The following is a 21,782-nucleotide window of genomic DNA, read 5'->3' as shown; positions in this document are numbered from 1 at the left end:
TTAACAAAAAGGTACAGAGAGATAGTAATACAGCTTATAAAGATCTAACATTTAAATCCCCATAAAACCACACCAAGGTCAGACTATGGCTCTGATAATTCACTAAACCAATAAACAGCACAGTCAAATTAGCTTGATTTTTCCAATAGTCTAGTATTTATCTGCAAATACAGTAGTTCATCTTGTCATAAATTACAAGGACCAAAATCATCGACTTTTTGCATAAGGACCGGTTCAAGAAAAATAAAAATGTCTCTGGGTCCCATTTATTTTCATTCAAAAAGAGAACAAATTTGCCCTGGCTGGTGTGACTCAGTGGACTGAGTTCCAGCCTGTGAACCAAAATGTCACTGGTTCAATTCCCAGTCAGGGCACATGCCTGGGTTGCAGGCCAGGTCCCCAGTTGAGGATATGTGAGAGGCAGCCGATCAATGTGTCTTTTGCACATCAATGTTTCTCTCCCTCTCCTTCTCCCATCCTTCCCTTCTGTCTAAAAATAAATAAGTAAAATCTTTTTCTTAAAAAAAAAAGAAAGATTAAAAGAGAAAACAAGTTTATTGAATCCCAGACTTACAAGTTAGACCCCCACCTTACTGAATAAAATGAGAAATTAGCATGATTTTTTTTTAGTTAGCAAGAGAGGCAGAATTCTAGCCTTCTGTTCTTATATTCTCCATTTAATCTCCCCAGCAATCTCTCTGCTGCTCAAAGAGGTTGTCCAGGGACTAGCATTTCTTCAATTCATTCAACACAATTTTTACAGAAGACCTGCTGCGGGCCAGGTGCTAGGGGTATGGTGATGAATCTACATCTTCTCTGGATGAATTAGGCTGGGCAGGTAGGACAAGGGGTAGCCGTTCTGCTAGGCATCTTGGAGCAGCACCAGGGCAGCCAGGTTCCTGAAAGACCAAGCTCTCAGGGCTGGTTTCTGGCCATACCCTGGTCAGATCACAGTATTGAGGAACCAGTGATTCTACAAAAGTCCCTCCCCTATTTGAAGGAGTTGCCCTAAAGACTTCTCAGCCATTCTCTCTCTGCTTTATGTGCTCTGAAAAGATCCCTGTGAAATTGGATCTAGGACTCTTGCAAAGCTAGACTGAGAAAGGCTTCAGGTTGCTCATCACAGGCTGAAATAGTTCCCATCCAGTACATATCAATGTTTCTGCACAAAGATCTACCCTATATCTATTCCCTTCCCAAACTGCAGATGTTCTAAAAACTTAAGAAGAGAAACCTGATAAACTGACTGTAACTGGAAAAACAACTAGTCAATCTATTACATAACAACATTCCCTGTAACTATATAAACTAATTTTGCAAGAAGTCAGGGGTAGATGTTGGGTCAAAGAACCAACAAGTAGTCCTATTATCAACCCTTTCCTTCTATGTAGATCCTCCCTCAGTGTTTGTGCTTTAACATATGAGAGGTTATTATTCTCTATATAGGCTACACTATAATGATTATAATAGCTAAAGATACATTTCAGTAGTATCCATAAAAATTTAAATCCCATTATTTCATAGTCAAAGAGGTAGAAAAGTTTATAAAACATTTTTGTCAATATTGAGGGAAATCTGGCTTTGTAGTCACACACTGAATTGAAGCACATCTCTCATCCTCTTCCTCTGCAAACCTGAACAAATTACCTCTCTGTGCCTCAGTCTCCTCACCTGTAAAATAAGGATAACAATAAAAACTCTTCTGAGGTTTGTGGGGATGAAATAGAGTGTCTGGTTCAGAAAAATGCTCAATAAATAGAAGTTGTTATTAACTACTATGAATCTCATTTAACAATGTAGACAACAAAATATATTCAAAAACTTCCCTCAATCTATAAAACCTGATTCCAAAAATTGTCATCTGCCCTCTTAGAAAGACTCTGTCTGTCTGTCTTTCTAGCCCAAGAAGGAAGAAAAAACTTTGGAAAAAGGAGGGAAAATAAATGTATAAAAATAAATGTTCATAAAAATAAACATACAGATATGTTCAACTGCTAGCTTATTAGAAATACAAAATACAGGGTAAAAAAGTAATTCAGGATATAAAAACTGGTAAGCTATTTTAAAGAAACTGAAGGGTAAAGACACTAGAAAAAACCTGGTTATTCAACGACGACAAGAACAAAGATTTTTACAATATACTTAATAATTAATTTTTAAATGAAAAATGTCCTATGATATTTTGACATGATAATTGGCGATTCTTCAGCAAACTTTTTTTTTAAGTTCAGAATCTTTTTTTTAATTAAATACCAAATGACACAAACCTCTAAATACACTGAATACAGTTTCATAAAATATGATCCTGAAAAGAGATAAAAAGTTTCTATGTGGATTTCAATTCCACAACTATAATTTCTCATTCAGAAAAAGTTAACTTCATATGACATACTAAAAATAATTTTATTCTCAAAAAATAACTCTAAGAAGAACAGAAACACTTTTTTATGTTTCTGTGAACTCTAATTGATAGCTAGTATCCCCTCAAAAAAAAATATACTGGTATTTATCATTCAAAGTATCATCTCTCTCTCTCTCTCTCTCTCCCTAGTTTATAGGTTCATGAATGTTATGTGTGTGTCATGTTATACCATCTTTTCTTGGTCACTCAGTCTCCAAATAGTATGAAACAACAGGCAGCAGTAAAGTATATGACACAATCATGTCAGACAAAGAGACAAGGACTAGTAGAAACAGTTTTAAAACGGAAGAGATAAGACTGTATTATCCTTTCCCAGCAGAAGACTTTATTATATTCCTTTTAAAGTCTTTAAATTATTATATAATCCTTACTCTCAGATAGTAAAACTCCACTCTCAGGAAATTATTAAGTGTTTACACAATGTTTTGTCATTTTCCCTGGTAGAAAATAAAACCACCTAGATATTTTTCTCTAGTGGTGACCTTGCAATAGACACAAGCATCCACCGAAAAGTAATGTTATAGACTATTCCCTATGCTTAAAAAAATAAAAACATCATAAAAAAAGATACTCAACTGTTTAACTACAAGAAAAAATATGAAAGAAAAATAAAATGTTAAAGAATAAGGAATACAAAGACTTTTAATTTATTTTTGGTTTTTTATTGATTTTAGAGAAAGAGGGAGGGAGGAGGGGGGAGAGGGGAAGAGAGAGAGGAGAAGTAGGGGGAGATATCAATGGAAGAGAGAAAGAGAAACATCGACTGGTTGCCTCCTGTAAGCACCCCAGACTGGGAATCAAATCCACAATCCAGGGATGCGCCCTGACAGGGAATCAAACCAGCGGTGACCTTTCAGTTTGCAGGACACCCAACCAACGGAGCCACACAGGTCAGGGCCAAAGATTTTTTTTTTTTAAAGGCGATGCTTAATCAGATAGGAAAAAAAAATACACAAGTGGAAATGCCCCTTTTCTCACATTTATTTCCTCACCCAGCTGGACGGAGATTTTCCACCCCAATTAGAAGATATTCAAAACAGGGCTTAAAATGAGTAATAAACATAACACAACATCCTATTTTTATGGCTATGATATAATGAGAGAACACTTGGACGTAAATTTAATTCAGCTCAACTCAACCAAAAATGACTTTTGTGTCCAAAGTACTCCAGAGCCCTGAGATACCAAGATGAGTCAAGTACAGTCCTTGTCTTGGGAAATGCACTGTCCCCTGAGGAAAAAGTATGGAAACTATTATTATACAATTCAGTAAGAGTTATAATCAAAGTGTGTACTAAGTGTATAAAACACCTGGATACACAATAATGTGTTTATTATGACCATAATTCTGCCCCAGGAATGCGGGCTAGGGTGAGCACAGGATAGGCGTTACAGCTGAGCTGGGTCTTACAACATAAACTGGGCAGGAAAAGAGGCTGAGAGTAGCAAGCATTCCAGGATAAAGAAATGGTCACTTTAACTTTAAATATCAATGCTGATTCTTTTGATGTCCTAAGAAAAAGGAAAGTCCTGATTCAAGTTGTTCGATAACCATAAACATAAAAACCACAATGCCCACAGGCTTTTTTGGTCTTGTAATACTGCCCTCTGGAAAAGATAAGAACTTGGTCAGGAATCTATTTAGTTGAATAGCCAATTGGAAGTAGAAAGATATTAAATGCTTTCGTTAGAAATAAGAGTAAAACTGGCCATAAAAGCAGAGGGAAAAGGTCCAATAAAATAAAGAGAATTTTAAATGATTCTATAGAAAAAGATGTGAAAAGCACTTATCCAATTAAAATACCATTATTAATAGCCATTCTTTAAAAAGAACCTTAAGTGCTGGATAGGACAAACTATTTGGGTAAGTGCACGGGATTCTTTATTCACTGGCTACACGGGAACACCTAAAGAGCAAAACAGGTTATTACTTCTGAAATACAATGGCCTCCTTCTTCCTGTAGATTTTCGGTCTACTTCAGTCTGTGGTTAGCTACATCCTAAGAATTGAGCTAAGTGTAACTGCAAAGGCTACAGCCATTTTATGGAGGAAAAAAAGTTTTTAATTTGCCTTAGGATGTGGACTTTGGATAGATAAACAGTAACTCAAACCGCATAGCTTAATCCCATATCCAGGCCCAGGTTCGTTACCCTATGGCTATTCCTTATCCACAAAAGCCTTAAACCTGTGGCTTCTCTGAGCTTCTTTAGCTCAGAAACAGGGGTCTAAGTATCCTTCCACAGAAAGGTACATCCCAGAAGGGCTGACTGACTTCACTTGAGAGGAGTAATTTATCCCCAAGCAGCCATTAGGATAGGAGGGCCTCCCAAGTATAAGAACTGAACAAACCAAACAGAATGACAACTGATTCACTTAAAACCTCTCCTATTCAGAGGACTCTTGTGATGGTACCTTGTTCCGTGCAGCTCCACCCGCTTCATTCACGTCTGTCAACCTTAGGGGCTAAGAGAAGAAGAGCGAGGGCCTAGCAATGGAGACAGCGCAGTCCACCCTACTGAACGTGCCCCAACTCACTGCCCAAATACACAGGTGGCTCCCTAGAGGTTTCCGGAGTGTTCTTCAAGAAACACATCAATGTCGACGCCTGTCCTCCAAGACGTACACCGAACAAATTGGCACTGTTTTAAACAACGTTTTCCTTACGGATAGTGACTAAAACGCCCACCCTCCTGTTACAGTGGAGGAAACGAGGCACAGGAAAGGCTTCTGTCCCGTGAGTTGGAGGGCGCCTCGATCTCCATCCAGCTGTACAGAGTTACGCTACGGAGCGGGCTCTTTGGCGGCTGGGGGAGTTGGGCAACCTACCTTTCTGCAGGCTAAACTCGAGGCTTACCCAGACTGGGGTGGGGGGGGAGAGGAGGAGGGGATGGGAGGGGAGGGGAGGGGGAGGGGAGGGGAGGAGGGAGAGGGGAGGGAGGGGAGGGGAGGGAAGGGGAGGGGGAGGGGAGAGGGAGGGGAGGGGAGGGGAGAGGGAGGGGAGGGGAGGGGAGGGGGGGGAGGGGAGGGGAGGGAGGGAGGGGAGGGGGAGGGGTAGAGGGAGGGGAGGGAGGGGAGGGGAGGGGAGGGGAGGGGAGGGGAGGGGAGGAGGGAGGGAGGGGAGGGAGGGAGGGGAGGGAAGGGGAGGGGGAGGGGGAGAGCCAGGCAAAGGGTCCAATCGGGAAACACAGAGAAGAGAATGAGTGGAGACTGGCTAGAAGTAGCCAATCTAGGACGACTTCGGTCCCAAGATCGAGAACCTTATCGGGGTGCAGTAGCTTCTCCTTCATTTTGAAAAGAGGAAACAGTACATGCATAATAGCAAGAAAATACCCCCCGGAGTCTAGGGAAAAAAACAGGTTCTCCTTCCCAGCAAACCAAAGAGCCGGCCAGCGTGGGAAAGTGTTCGGGGGCCGCTCGCCCCTCTCGGCGACCTCGGCGGCTCCCCCGTCACACCTGTCTGGCCAGGGGAAAGGGGGCGCCTCAGGAAGGTTATCGCGGGGCCTCGGAACACTGCATGAAGGCCCAGATCCTTGGAGCCCATCCTGCAAAGGTAACTGCTGTGCTGGGAAAAGCTCCTCTGGACCTGTTACACTTCTCAATCCCTACCGCGTAACCCCTTTGTCGAGATGACATCCGAGTACACTGGAAATGCTCTATTTCTTTCACGAACTCTCTTCTCTCGCCTCTAAAGGGAAAGATGTCTGCGGAGATGAGGAAGGAGGGCTGATGACCCCGGAGGCGAAGGTGCCTCCAGCCCCCTGGCCTGTCAGCTCTCAGGCCGGGCTGCGGTTTAACCCGCCGCCGTGAACTAGTTTTCCCGACGCGCACTGGCCGTCGCTGACTCCGGCCCCTCAGGACAGCTTCCCTGACCCCAGACATGGACCCGCAACCCATTCCGTATCGCCCGATATTGAATCACACAGAAATATTAAAAGTTGGCCATCACAGACCAGTTTCATTGATACTACAACCAAAGGAAAGGGGCTTTAAAATCGGGCGCCTATGGGGTAACCAGAATGAATCACGCCTTCGAAAAGGGACCTGAAACAGGTGTTAACAGAGCGAGGCTCCGACAGCACGCTCCGCCGAACTGGGTCACCTCTGGCCTGGGGGCGGGATTCGAACCCAGAACCTGTGGCCAAGGACGCGTCAGAGGCCACTCAGGTGGAAGAGGCCTTTCAGGCCGGGGGTACCTCGCTCGAACTTTCGGCGGGAGCCGGCGGGACCCCGACTGCTGGTAGCTCGGGCCCGCCCTCCCACGGATGCCGAGCCGAGCTAGGCGCGGAGGCGTCTCCGAGGGACTGGGGTCGCCGGCCCTTTGTCCCCGCCGAGGGGCAGGGGCGAGGCGAGCGTTTCTTCCGTCAGGAAATTGACAGCTTGCGCGCGCTCGCTCGTGCCCTGCGCGCCCGCCAGGGCCGCAGGCGGCGCCCTCCGCGGTCGCGGGCTGAGGGGCCCGGCCGCGCCCCCTCCTCGCCCCCCGCCCCGCCCCGCCCCGCCAGGCCCAGGGTGACCCCGCGCCGCCAGCCTCACCGGGTCGGAGCTGGAGGCCGCCATCGTGGCGGCTGCACCACAGCGCGCGCTCGCCCTGCTGCAGGATGTAGTGGTCCTTGGCTTGGAAGAGCTCCATGCCGGCCCGGGGAGCTGAGGGAGGCGGCGGCCCCCGGGCCCGGGCGGCGGCGGCCCGCGGGGAGCAGGCGAAGCGTCCTCGTCCGCCGGGGCCGCCAGAGCCCGCGCCCCCGGGAGGGGCAGCTGAGGGAGCGCCCAGGCGGCCGGACCCGCGGAGAACGCGCCCCGGAGGCGGTGGCCAGCAGCAACGGGCAGCAGCAGTGGTCTGAAAGGCCTCTCCCCCGACTCCTCACGTCGTCCGGCTCCGCCTGGCTCCTCCCCCGGCTCCTCCCCTCACCTGGCCCCGCCCCCGGCTCCTCCTGGTGTCTGGCTTCTCAGCACCGCGGCTCTTTCTCCTCTCTGTTCCCGTCTGCCCTTTCCGGCCGCCTGCGTCTCCTCCTGCGTCTCCCGGGTTTCTTCCCCCGGTCCCTCCCCGCAGGCTCCTCTTCCTCCCACATCAGCCTCCCCAGGCCCTCGGGACGGCTTGCCCGCCTGTGGCAACGCGGGCAGAACCCGGTCCCGGCTGAGTGTAGCCGGCTTCCTTGCTTGTGGCCTTTGGATCAGAGGCCCACTCATGGGGCCTCCGTTCCCATACCAGCAGGTTATTCGTTTCTTTCACCAGCCCCGAGAAAAGCCAGGCCGACTTCCTAATCCAGCTCGAAACCCACTCCTTGCCAGAGCCACCAGCTTCCCGCAAGACCCGGCGAGCCCTGGGGCTGGGGTGGGCCTGGGGGGTGCCTGGCGACGGGGGCTGTCCAGCCTGGCTCTCTGCCGGAACTGGGCTGTCTTATTTTGGTATTTCCTCTTAGAACCTTGGGGCCATTGACAACAGTAGGCAATCAATAAGTGCACATGTAACAGTAGAAAATAATAGTACTATTAGTAACGCAGGGAGGAAGGAGCAAAGTTTAGAAGTTAGTGTGTCCCAAATTGAGCAGGATGGATCTGAGAAGACTTCATAAAATAAGTCAATTAATGAAGTGGAAGGATCTAGTCTGATAAGGGCAAGAAAGCTGGAGAACCTCTTTTGGAAGGAAGAAGCCCTGCGTATCCTCGAGCTGTCTCGGGCTAGCGGGCTTCGTGAACAGAATTGCGCTAGTCAGGCCCCAGTTCCAGGCCCAGTTCCAGGTGTACTCTACCTGGATGATTTCAGGAAGGTCTTTTGGTCTCAGGTGGTGGTTGAATGAAATGATCTTTCATTACACTGCCAGTTTTATAAATCAGTGAGTCTACGCCTCTCTCCTGCCTTTTCTAATGACTTAGAGCAGCGATTTTTAACCTTTTTCATCGCACGGCACACATAAGCTAATTACGAAAATTCGGTGGCACACCAAAAAATATACTTTTTGCTGATGTGACCAAAAAAGTGTAATTTTGATTCATTCACATCAGATGGCTATTGTTATGTTACCTGTTGTCATTTTTTCATTTGACAGTTTAAGGGAAAAGAGGTTGGTGCCCCTGACTAAAATAGTCACATATTGAATGTTTTAAAAATTCTGGTGGCACACCGGTTCAAAATCTGAAAACTGGGTAGGCACAATGATGCTGTGTATGTGTGTATCTCTCCCCACACCCCCCCCCAACCTTTCTAAAATAAATTTAAAACAAAACAAAACAAAACACTGCTCTAGAAGAGAAGAAAAAAAGACAAAGTAGGAACAAAAGAAGGAAGGTAATACTTTTTACCTCCTGCTTTGATCACACTGAAAGTACCCAGATGCAGGAAGCAGTTCCACATTACTAATTATTCCAGCCCACACTGATTTCTTTGTTGAATTTCCGTAACATAGAAAGTCCCATGATGACAAAATGTTCTGGAATCTCTGATAAGTACCATGCCTCCTCTGCCGCCCAGACACCTCAACATAAAGGCCTAGGGGAATGATTACTATATCAGATCATTTATGATACGACCTGGACACAAGAAATAATAGAAATAAAGTGATAAGGAGTTTCAGTGGAACCATCAGTTTCAGATCCATGAGTGAATTCAACCATATATTGACTTTCCTTAGCAAAAATGAATACATAATGAGAAAGTCCTATGAAGACAGAACGTTCTACAAATTACTTCATTATTTTTTAGTGAATCACATTGACAGATGTGAAGAAAACAATGCTATTGTAACTTTTAAAGCAATTGCTTAGTTGACTGAAACTTTTCCTGATGTTTTAAATCAGTGGATCCAACCCTAGCTACCTTTTAGAATCACTGCGGGCTGGGGGGGTTTTCAAACTTACCAATGTTTGGATCTCAGACTAAATAAACCAGAATTTAATTGTGGTGGGCTCTGGAATCAGTTTTGTTTTTTTGTTTCGAATCTCCCCAGAGAATTCTAATGTGCGTCTGAGGTAAGCACTACTATTTTAAATGAAATTAATTGCAAAAATTTGCCTGATGGCAGTTTAGCAGAAAAGAGCAATCAACCCTTAACTAATACCATTTTGGGGCGTTCATTACCTGTAAATCCACAGTTAACAAGCGGAGTCCTTACAGAATAAAACCTGAAGGAAAGATGTTCCTGGAATCTGACCTAGTTGCATACTGTTCTTTCCCTCTTACTCTAAATACATGTATGACTTTGGGGTAGGTAGAGCCCTGGCCTGGCTAAGCAGAATGATTGAAATATTCTGCCCTTGGCAGGTATGTCCCCAGTCGACTGCCTCGGCTGGCTTGCCTGTCAGGTGTTCCTGAGGTTCTCTACTCCCTGGCTGGCCTCCCCATCCACATCACTCCCTTCCAGCTTCCTAATTCTCAGCCATCCCGCCCTTGAATGGCATCGTCCAGATTATAGTGCAAGGTCTGTGGTGCTGTTCTGTTTTTTAAATATGAAAACCATCATACATATTACATGTCTTCTTTTATATGCATGGTATATTTCTACTAATTTAAGTATACTCAACTAGCGTGTTAGGTTCTGTGTGATCTCAGCCAAGTCACAAAATCTTAGTCTCAGCTTGCTTATTTATTAAAATAGATGATCACTAGGGTTTTCCCAGCCCTGCAATCAAAGAATGTGAGAAAGTGAGTCTATGTAGTTAAACCTACACAAATAATGACGCCAAATGACTCAACTTTGATTATCCATTTGGGCTTCAATGTCAGGTTTATTATTTGTCTCTGAGATTTGGGGGTTCTGATTATACTCTAGTATCCTCTGGTGCAATTTGACTTTTGACATCATCTCCTGTCACACCTGACCACAGTCTTGTGTGTTGTCTATAAGAACTTTCTTCAGTCTTGTTTGTATATGATAAAGCTCCAAAACAAGAGATTTAAAAAACAACAACAAAAAAATACAGTCTGCTTTCCAGGGGGCTGCCAATTTCTTAGGTCAGCAGTCAGGGTACTTAAAGGCCCAAGACACTCACAAGCCAAATTTTTACATTTGACCAACCATCAGCCAATTTCTCATGGATTTGTCTGCCAGTAAACTTGTGCTGCCTCCTCCTATAACTTCATCAGGGACAACCAGAAATTGAAATTACCCCTTTGGAGCACTAAGACGTATATACAATTATATAAACATAGAACAGAAAGGGGAAAGTCCCTCAGGGGAGCATTACGTTGGTCTAAAACAGAAAGACTACTTTGTTTAATGAAGAAGACCATCTCTCCTTCATTTTTATACTTTGGGGGTTAAAAAGTACTGGCTTTTCATTGTAGGGACTGATAAAATTGTCAAGGACCCAAGTTACTGTTTAAACCAGTGATAATAACTCTTTGGTGTATGTATGAGAGAGAGAGAGAAAAAGGAAGTGTGTTTCCCGCATCTAAACTCCTTCCAAAGGAAAGGTAATTAGCCTTTACAGTGATAATTTCATATTTGTGTAAAGCCAGATTTTCCAGTTCCTTCCTGTTATGCCCTTTTCAATTAAAAAAAAAACAGTTAAAAAATTAGATAGTTCTAAAGTACAGCATAGGGAATATAGTCAATAATATTGTAATAACTATGTATGGTGCCAGGTGGTACTGGAATATTGAGGGAAACACTTTGTATGTATGTGGTTGTCTAACCACTATGCTGTACACCTGTAACTAATAGAAAATAATAGTGAATGTGAACTGTAATTGGAAAATAAAATTTTAAAAAAGGTATGTTAAAAATAAAAAAATAGTTCTAAATAAGCTAATTTGAAAAAAATGTCCAAGGTATACCATTAAATAGAAAAAATCCAAGTTGCAGAATAGTATTTTAAAGTATCCCATTTGCATTTTTAAAGGGGGAAGATGGGATAGAGATTATGTTTTATTCAGAACATTCTGAAACAGAGCCTAACTAGATGGGGGTACCTCTGAGGAATGCAAATGGAGGGGAGATGTGGCAATGGGAGGCAATCAGGAATGCAGGGAGAATAGAAACTTTTCCTTGTCACTTTAAAAATAATTTTGAGAGAGAGAGAAACTGATTTGTTGTTCCACTTATTTATGCATTCTTTGGCTGATTCTTGTATGTGCCCTGACCAGGGATCAAACCTACAACCTTGATGTATCTGTACAATGCTCTGACCAACTGAGCCACCCAGCCAGGGGTTATAACCATGTGCTTTTAATGCTTTAAATTTTTTTTAAGAGGCATGGGTTAGTGTGGTCTTTGTCAGCTTCCACCATGGAGTACTGTGGCCAGGGCCAAAAAGTGCAGAAGGTGATGATGCAGCCCCTCAACCTCATCTTCAGGTACTTGCAGAACAGATCTCGGATTCAGTTGTGGCTTTAGGAGCAAGTGACCATGCGGATAGAGGGCTGTATCATTGGCATTGATGAGTATGTGAACGGTATTCGATGATGCAAAAGAGATTCATTCTAAAGGAAAGTCAAGAAAACAACTGGGTCAGAAATATTACTCTGCTCCAAAGTGTCCCTAACTAGAAATGGCTAGAAAAGTGAGAAATTGTTGAGAAGGCATCACAGTTCCTAAATATTTATTCATATTGCTCTAATCATCCTTATGTTATTACCAGATGACAATAAATGCTGTGGGGTTGTTTTTATTTTTTTAAAAAATATTAATCTTGCACATGTGTGTATGTGTGTGTGTAAACTCATTCTTCCACCACAACCAAAAAAATATGTTTAGGTAACTTATTACCTGAAGACCTAGAACCTTTCGCCTTGACAAGCCAGGAGTCCCAGACCTAGCTGTTTTTATTCTTTATGCACTGTTTACTATTTTTGAGATTTCCTAATACATTTTTTAAAAAATTATATTTTATTGTTTATGCTATTACAATTGTCTGGATTTTTTCCCCCTTTGCCCACCTCTACCCAAACCCCCTCAGCTCCCTCAGGCAATCTCCACACCATTGTCCATGTCCATGGGTCATGCATATATGTTCTTTGGTTACTCTATTCCCTGTGCTGTACTTTCCATCCCCATGGCTACTTTGTAACCACCAATTTGTACTTCCTAATTCCTTCACGGTTTTTGCCTGTACCCCTAACCTCCCTCCCATCTGGCAACCATCAAAACATGTATCCCTGTATCTGATTCTGTTTCTGTTCTGTTTATTTTGTTTTTTAGAAACAATTGTTGATAGATATGTATTTATTGCCATACTATTGTTCATATTTTTATTTTCTTATTCTTCTTAATTCTTGAAGACCCTTTAACATTTCATATAATATTGGTTAAGTGGTGATGAACTCCTTTAGCTTTTTCTTGTCTGAGAAGACCTTTATGTGCCCTGTGATTCTAAATGATAACTTTGCTGGGCAGAGTAGTCTTGGTTGTACGTTCTTGCTTTTCATCTCTGAATATTTCTTGCCAGTCCCTTCTAGCCTTCAAAGTTTCTTTTGAGAAATCAGCTGACAGTCATATGGGAGCTCCCTTGTAGGTAACTAACCGGTTTTCTCTTGATGCTCTTAGGATTCTCATTTTAACCTTTGGCATTTTAATTATGATGCGTCTTGGAGTGGGTCTCTTCACATCCATTTTGCTTGCGAATCTCTACCCTTCCTGGATTTGTATGTCTATTTCCTTCACCAAGTTAAGGAAGTTTTCTATCATTAGTTTTTCAAATAGGTTTTCAATTTCTTGCTCTCTCTCTTCTCCTTCCAACAGTCCCATGATGGGAATATTGGTAAGCTTGAAATTATCCCAGAGGCTCCTTACACTGTCCTTATAATTTTGAATCCTTTTTTCTTCTTGTTGTTCTAATTCATTGTTTTTTATTTCTTTATATTCCAAATTGCTGATTTGATTCTTGGTTTCATCCACTCTACTATAAATTGTTCTTTATTTCAATTAGTATATCCTTCATTTCTGACTGTATCTTTTTTATACTGTTGAGGTCCTCACTAAGTTCCTTGAGCATTTTTATAACCAGTGTTAGAACTGTGCTCCTAGTAGATTGCTTATGTCCATTTTGTTTAGTTCTTTTTGTGGAGTTTTGTTCTGTTCTTTCATTTGGACCATGTTTCTTTGTCTCCTCATTTTGGCAGCCTCCCTGTGTTTGTTCCTATGTATTAGGTAGAGCTACTACATTTATCAGGCATGATAGAGTGACCTAAAGTAGTAGGTGCCCTGTAGGGTCCAGTGGCACAGCCTCCCCTATTACCTAAGCTGGGTACTCAAGGTGCACCCACCATGTGGGCTGTGTACCTCCTCCTGTTTTAGTTGAACCTTGATTACTGTTGGCATGTCCAAGGTCAGCCACATCCAGTGTTCTGTCCAGGGTCACAGAGCATAAGCTACAAAGCATTCTGTAGATGGCTGCTACTTGTGCTGCTCTTGGAGGTGCCCAGATGAGGCCAAGCTTTGAACTGAGGCCAAGCTATGAACCGAGGCCAAGCTGTGAACTAAGGCCAGCTGCTGCTAATGCTAGGGTGGGGCAACTTAGTGAGAAGTATAGGGCTTGCTGAAGCCAGATGCTGCTTGTTTGAGAGAATTTAAGAAAGTCTGAAGCATGAGCCAAGACAAGCCATTTGTATGGAAAAGCCACTGGAAACAGCTTGGGTGGGCCCAGAAGGTGGGTGAGGCCAGGCTGCAAGGAATCACCAGGGTGAGGCAAACAGGGATGATCAGGCTGATGGAGTCTCAGATATGGCACCTGCCTGCCTCCTCTGTGGCTCTGTTGGGGAAGGGCTCAGAAAAGACACCACGGCCTCTGCCAGCACTTCTGTCTGGGAGAAACCTGCCCCACAGCTCTCACCCTGATGACGGACAATTTACTTCCTCCCTGTATGTTTCTGATGCCTTCCAATCTGTTGCCCCAGTGCCGGAGCTCAGAGGGAGGGAGTCTGATTAAGTCTGTGTGTGAGCCATTTAAGAGGAACTGCCTCAGATGCCAGCTGTTTCTGTCTTTTATAATCTCAATCCCCACTGGTTTTTGCAGCCAGAAGTTATGGGGACTTACCTTCCTGGCACTGGAACCCCGGGCTGGGGAGCCTGGTGTGGGGCTGGGGCCCCTGACTCCTCAGATATCCCTCCCAATTTTTATCCACCACATGTGGGAGTGGGACCAGCCTGTTCCACACATTTGCCCCCTCCTACCAGTCTCAATGTGGTTTCTTCTTTAATTCCATAGTTGTAGGATTTCCATTTAGTTTGATTGCTGATGTTTCTGAATAATGGTTGTTCTATAGTTTAGTTGTAATTTTGATGTGGTTGTGCAAGGAGGTGAGCCATTTTTACCTATGCTGCCATCTTGACTCAAAGTCCTAACACCTTAAATGCTGTTGAAGAGGCATAGTTCAGTATATAAGCCATCCTTCTGCACTGTGTACTCTTGTAAATGGAGTACAAGGGACAGAGCTCTTTGGGGTTTTTTTAGCACTTTTTCTAAACCACAAGGGTGGCTGTGGCCTGTTCTTCCTCTCTACCCATTGTAATTCTCAGGCTGATGACCCTCTGGGGTCTGTACCATCACAAATCAATAACAATGGCCAAAATACTTCCTGTGAAGATAATCACATTAGAGATTTTTCAAGGATTTTTCAAAGCTTTGTTCTGCACCAGAAAACAACAGACACAGAATTACTCCTGTAGAAACAGGGTATTTACATCCTTGGAAAAATCCTATTTTAAACCCATTGTTTCTTTTCATGATTAAAGAAAAGTAAGGAAGGGGACATAGAAGGAATAAATGGTAATGAGGAAAAAATACAATAAAATAAATTTTAAAAAATAAAAATAAAGAAAGAAAAATAATATCTCAGCGTTTCACCACTTTGTAAAGTCAGCCCTTAGCTTCAAGGGGAAAATAGAGTTTAGGTTTTCCTAACACTGCTCCATCCTTTCTCTCGATTTTACAGAAATTCTTTAGTGAACCGGACGCAGCACAGTGAAGGGTATGTGTTGGGGAAGGGCATTCGGATGAGCAAAGAGGGTAAGGGAACAGAGATGGGGCAGTGAAGAATGGACTGTAATTTGCAATCTTCAGGATGGGGTTTTGAATGCGGCTCACAGTGGGCAACCAGAGACCAGGTGCAAAAGTGGCAAACGTATTTCAAAAATTTGGCCCTCGCTCTAATTTTAGAAGAAGAGTGCTGTTGCTGCCGCTCGAATATGGTGAGATACTAAAATTTAAATCATTTCTCATGGTTTTTCTCATTGCTGTTCTATGATTTAATCAAGTAGGGGTCCTAGGTTATAGGGGTGATGCTTATAAAGCTACAACCCAAAGGGTTCAGTCTAGGGCAACAATGAAATTTTAAAAAGATCCATTCCATACACTTAAAAATAGTTTGAGAAAATGACCGTCCTTTGTGCGTATTTCCCCAATACTATCAAGCCCTCTGTAAATTTGGGGGGTTTTTTAAATCTTGTTTCTTTTCTGCCCACTATTGCCCTCATACGGCACAGATACTTGCATACTCCTCCCAGCCTAACTGCTCTCCAGACCCCTTTCTTTAATTTTGGCTCTTTGCTGTGAAATCTAACCTCTTAGGGCTATTTCCCTGGAGAGACCTGGCCCTCCTTGGAAGCGGGGCGGAGAGGGGAGAAATAGCAGGAGGCTAAGCCACAAAGCTCTCCAGCTGTGGGGAAAGGAGACAAGTCTATCCCTCTGCTCCAGCAGGAGCCTGATTTCTCCCTTGGAACTCAGTAAAACTGTTTTCATTTTGAATGGGGAAAAAAATGTGTCTGGTAAACAATTTTATTTTGGGCCCTTCACATTTTAAGTTCCCAGACTAGCATCTGGGCTTTTCTCCCCCTTGTGATTTCACGATGGGATTTCGAGTGTCTGGCTCAGAAGACAAGGACAAGCTTAGGGACAGGTAACCGCCCACAGAAATAGACAGCTCTGGATCTGTAGGCATTTCCCAAAGCATCTGTATTCCCTTGTTTTCTGCTCACCTGCCCTATTTGGAGCAAATTACTGACTGTTCTGCCTGTCAAGCTGGGAGCTGAGAAATGTGAGGGGTTGAGGAGCGACAAGTAGCAAGGGTCAATGTGAAGAGACAGGCAGTTTAGAACTCTCTTGCCTCGTTCTTCCCTCCCCTCCCCCGCCCCACCCCTTGTGAGGGGAGGTGTTTTCCGGTAGCCTTTTTTGCCAGATCGTCAAGCTGGCAAGTGTCAAACCCTGGGTCCCGCCCACCTCCTGTTGTCATCTAGGCCTTAGTATTTGGGCAAATCTCCCAATTCTCCAAAGTTAGTTTCCCTTATGTAAAGTGGAGATAAAATATAAAATTTCTTCCCAAGGTTCTTGTCAGTGTTATGTGAAGTTAAATCTTTGAAGGGGTGTCCTAAACTAAGAAGTGTTACAGAAATGTTATTTTATAATTTTTAAAATCTGCTTTATGTATGAAGTTTTCTTCTCTAGATCTCAGATTATTTGACAAATTCCTAACATTATAAATATAATTATAGATTCCTAACATTAAATAGTATATATATTTTTTATTTTTTTAAAGATTTTATTTATTTTTAGAGAGAGGGGAAGGGAGGGAGAGTGGGAGAGACACATCAATGTGTGGTTGCCTCTCGCGTGCCCCCCACTGGGGACCTAGCCTGCAACCAAGACAGGTGCCCTGACTGGGAATCAAACCAGTGGCCCTTTGGTTTGCAGGCTGGCACTCAATCCACTAAGTCACACCAGCCAGCGCATATTTTAGAGGCCTAACGATATATATATGATTCAAATGTTTTGACCTGGAACCACATCACTGGGAGATAGGAGCAATAGATATTAATCGTGTAAATAGAAGTAGGATGTTGCTCTTGATTTCCAACCAGAGATGAGGATTTTTCCCTTCAGTTTATGAAGATTAACCTTCAGGACTTTTCTATTTCATCCAAAGCCCTGTACTTAATTCTGTATTCATTATTTTGTATTTTCCTTCTAAAGAGGACCTTCCTATTTTAAAAAGCTTTGGGTGCCAGAAACCTTGCTCACAACACTAGCATATAAGAGTGTTCTGTGCTTCTACATTACAGGAGAATTGGGAGGTTGGGAGCCTGCTCTTTGTCTTCTCTTGACATGTCCTTCCTTCTTTGATCACTCTCTTGTATCATTTTAGTCCCCTCTCTCTTTCTAAACTCAGATATACTTTCTGCATCACTCCAATTCTCTAATTCATTAACAGTCATGTCGCTGTATGAACACACACCCACACATACCCTACATACTCACTCCTATTGAGAGATAAATTTAGAGATCGGAAACAGTGTGTTCAAGGATAGCACCATTCATCCCAAATGACTCAGAGAGAGAGCTATTCCCAGTCAGTGTGGAGCCCTTAGAGTGAAAAATAGAGCTAGGAAGAACTCTTTGATTCAATAATGCTAGAGTTATAGATTTTCCAGGAGTGGATTCAAAAGTGCTATTAATAGGAAGGGAGTGTTTTCATCATGTGATATTAGACTAGGTTTTCTTTGGAAGGAATGTAACATTCCATGTGGCAAGGTGTTCTTGTCCTTGGGTCATTCAAATGGAGCCCGGCCACAGCCCTTTCTGGTCAAAGAAGTCCCTGGAAGCAAGCAAGGCACCCCAGTCCTTCCCCAGTTGGAGGAACCCAAGCTCACTCTCACCACACCACGCATACACACACACACTCCAGAGCCCACCAAGGAGCATCCCAGTAACATCGAGCTGAAGCATGGAGTAGGAAATACTTGAGGAGATGAGGACAGGTCCCAATCTGTTGGAAGGGTTGGAATTTTCAAAACAGACTGGGAGGCATCAGACTGGGACAGGGATTACCGGGGGACAGGAGACAGACACTCAAAAATTGGAGAGATCAAACTGAAGAAACAGGTAGTATCCATGCAGAACAGTCTCTAAAGGCCTAAACTGAGAAGACTTGCCCCACCCTTCCCTCGCTCTGAATGTCATGAGGGACAGCCAGTTAGGGGACGGCAAAGCTTCCAGCCCTGTTACTGGACTGCTTCAGCTTGCTTATCTGACGTTTCAGTAAAAGCACAGTCTAAAGCCCTGTAGGAAACATACAACCCCTGTTAGAATTCTGTAAGTGTTTGGTCTGGCAAAGATTGGCAGAGATGGACAGCACTGGCTTCTTTCTAATCATGAGATGCATCAAGATTACTTGTGGTTGCCCTGGCTGGTGTTGCTCAGTGGATTGAGTGCCAGCCTGTGAACCGAAGGTCACCAGTTCAATTCTCAGTCAGGGCACATGCCTGGGTTGCAGGCCAGGCCACTAGTTAGGGTCTTGCAAGAGGCAACAGATCAATGTATCTCTCACACAGTGGTGTTTCTCTCCCTCTCTTTTCTCTCTCCCTTCCCCTCCCTCTAAAAATAAATAAATAAAATTTTTAGGGGGAAATAAAAAGATAACTGGCGGGTCTTTAGTGGAGAGGGGCCCCCCTGACTGCAAGGAGCCTATATTAGTTTGCCAGGGCTGCCATACAAATCATCACAAACTTGGTCTCTTAAAACAACAGGAATTTGTTCTGTCACAGTGCTGGAGGCCCAGAAAACAAAATGAAGGTGTTGGCGGAATTGCTTCCTTCTAGAGGCTCTGAGGGAGAATCCGTTCCATGCTTCTCTCTCCTACTGCCTGGAGGCTTCCTCAGTCCTTGGCCTGTAGCTGCACAACTCCAGCCTCCACCTCTGTCTTCATGTGGATCTTCACATGGCCTTCTCCTCCATGTCTCTGTGTATCTTCTCCTTTTCTGTCTCCTGTATGGACATGGGTCATTCGATTTAGGGTCCACCACAGTCCAGGATGATCTCATCCAGAGAAGAAAGATAATCGCACCTGCGAAGACCCTATTTCCAAATAAGGCCACATTCGCAAGTACTGAGTGTTAGAAATTGGACATAACTTGGGGTGGGGGCACTATTCTACCCACTGCAGGGACCGGCACCCCTCCCTTCTCATTCAGTGGGGAGTGATAGAGAACTCTAGCAATCATCTAGCCTAACGAAGACTAGTTGCAGGAATTTGAGGAGGATCAGGCAGCACATTTCTGATGTCAGGCTCCTAGGAACCAACCTTGGAATTACCTGTCCAGTGTGATTCCCCCTACACCACCTAGCCTCTCAGTAGTTCCTTACCTACCTAGGCTTGCATCTGGGGTACTCCAGTCTCTGCCTCCCACATCACGTGGCCTTTTCCCCTCTGTGTCTATGTGTGTCTCTTGGTTCTCCTCTTCTTATGACTCCAGTCATATTGGATTTAGGGCCCATTCTAATCCAGTATGACATCATGTAAACAATTAATTATATCTGCAAAAAGCCCTATTTCCAAATAAGATCACATTCACAGCTTCCTTACGGACATGATGTTGGGAGACACTATTCAACTAAGTTCACTTGCCCAAGGAAGATTTGTAGATCTCTTGGATGGCTTAATTTTCTTTTACTGCGCTTTTTAATGCACCAATTCTTCACATCATTCAGATGCAAAGCCATATGGAAAATGATAGAAGGACATACGAAGTAACTGTTTTGTTCCCTTCTATTTCTAAAGCATAGAGCTTTATTTGCTCTTAAGGAAAGGTACAACATCAAGACATCAGGGAATCAAGGATGACAGGAACCAGGCTATCATAGCATGAATATTTGCAGCCATCCTTCTGTTCCAGGAGTGCGTGTTGTCATCACCTGCACTGCGTCCCCTGCCCCACACTGAAGAAGGGTTCCATCTCTGCCAGCCAGCCCATACATGATGGCATACTCAGATTTCAGAGTGGCACCAAACTGATGTCCAAATCGATTGCTCTGCCACCATCCTTCTCCTTCATGCCTCTCCCCCTGCCCTTCAAACTGAGCTCCACAGTAGGCGAGGACTAATGGTCCATCTGCGGCTGTATTAGCATCTCAGGCTGCCTTCACAAAGTGCCACGGACCAGGTGGCTTAAACAGTAGAAACTTATTTCCTCACAGCTCTGGAGGCTAGAAGATCAAGGTATCATCAGGGTTGATTTCTTGTGAGGCCTCCCTCCTTGGCTTGCAATTGGCCACTTTCTTGCTGTGTCATCACAGGATTGTCTCTCTGTCACATGTCATATGTGTCTTAATTTCTTCTTCTTATAAGAACACCAGTCATAGGGGATTCAGGCCCACTCATATGACCTTATTTTACATTAATTACCTCTTTAAAGGCCCTATCTCTAAATATAGACACAGTTTGAGGATTTCAACATAAGACCTTAGGGGAGATGCAATTCAGCCTATAATATAGGCCAAAGATCTCATCTTCAGCTTACCTGCTCTCTTCTCTTATGGCCACCATCTCATACCCATCCTTGGAGGCATCTAATCACCCTACAAAATGTGGAATCTTTTCACTAAGCACAATGTGAAATATATAAAATAACATGGAGCCCTGGTCAAGTGGTGCAGTTGGTTGGAGCATCATCCCATACACCAGACTGCTGGTTCAATTCCCAGTCAGGGCACATACCTTCGTTGTGGGTTCAATCCCTGGGTGGGGCATATGGGAGGCAACAGATCAATGTTTCTCTCCCATGGATGTTTCTCTCTCTCCTTCTCTCTCCCTTTCTCTCTCTAAGCATATCCTCAGGTGAGGAATAAATAAATACATACATACATACATACATACATACATACATAAAATAGACACATATAAACTATATACTTGCAATAATCCATCCATAATTGATATACTTTGCAAAATTCTTGGATAAGCAAGAGTATCTATTAAAAATTATCACATCAGAGACATATGGCAAATATTTTGTTAGCTGAAAAAATGGAAAAAAACAGAGTCCCATTATTAGTCTAATCTAAAACAACAGGTGCAATGTACTCTGTGTGCTAAAAATAACACCATGAGTCTGAATGAGCAAGATGACTGAGAATAATCATGGGTTTCTCAAAACAATCATAAAAATCTCAATCATAACCAACACCTAATGGAAAAAAGTGTCTTCTTAAAGCACAGGAAACAAGGTGAAAAATGGGGCAAGAAAAAAGCCTAAGTTTTAGAGACAGCATGAGAGCCACGAGGTTGTGTTTATAGAAATATAAAACCAAATAGCTATTCATATTTTTCTTCAGGGCTTGAGGCAAAAGAACATTGGAGATGCTCTAGAGGAGAGTTAACACTAAAGCCAGAAAGGAGCATAAAAAACTAGTCCTAGCACCAGGACAGAGGAGTCCTCGTTCAATAGGCAGAACTAAACTTTTTTTGGTTTTAGAAAGCTTGACACCAGGAAGCTTATCACTAATGATGATGTAATTAAGTGATGGGTCCTTTTTCAGGTCACCAGCTTCTATCAGTTCCAAGTTCTATATGACTCACTATAGTCCTGAGAGAAATCAAAACAAAACAAAAAAACCCCATGAAGTCGAGGTCGAATTTATATCAATTTCACATATTAAAAA

General features: G+C 43.6%; 1 protein-coding gene and 1 pseudogene across 4 annotated transcripts in view; one reads left to right on the top strand and one right to left on the bottom strand.

The window, feature by feature from the left end:
- The window catches only part of INPP5F (inositol polyphosphate-5-phosphatase F), a 74,367-nt gene extending 67,117 nt beyond the window's left edge, over positions 1-7,250 (bottom strand). For all 4 annotated transcript variants that reach the window (XR_008529793.1, XM_054581608.1, XM_054581609.1 and 1 more), the window contains exon 1: positions 6,954-7,250. Coding sequence is in view for 3 of the 4 variants with exons in the window: in XM_054581608.1 (XP_054437583.1) it covers positions 6,954-7,050 (97 nt within the window). In the remaining variant the exon portion in view is untranslated. The remainder of the gene's footprint in view (positions 1-6,953) is intronic.
- Positions 7,251-11,641: 4,391 nt separating this feature from the next.
- Positions 11,642-11,901, top strand: LOC129077337 (small nuclear ribonucleoprotein E-like; annotated as a pseudogene).
- Positions 11,902-21,782: the final 9,881 nt, after the last annotated feature.

The sequence above is a fragment of the Pteronotus mesoamericanus genome, unplaced genomic scaffold (assembly GCF_021234165.1).
Source record: "Pteronotus mesoamericanus isolate MK-2021 breed Mesoamerican mustached bat unplaced genomic scaffold, CSHL_Meso_final contig_657, whole genome shotgun sequence".
NCBI lineage: Eukaryota > Metazoa > Chordata > Mammalia > Chiroptera > Mormoopidae > Pteronotus > Pteronotus mesoamericanus.
This window is presented reverse-complemented; position numbering and strand designations above follow the sequence as displayed.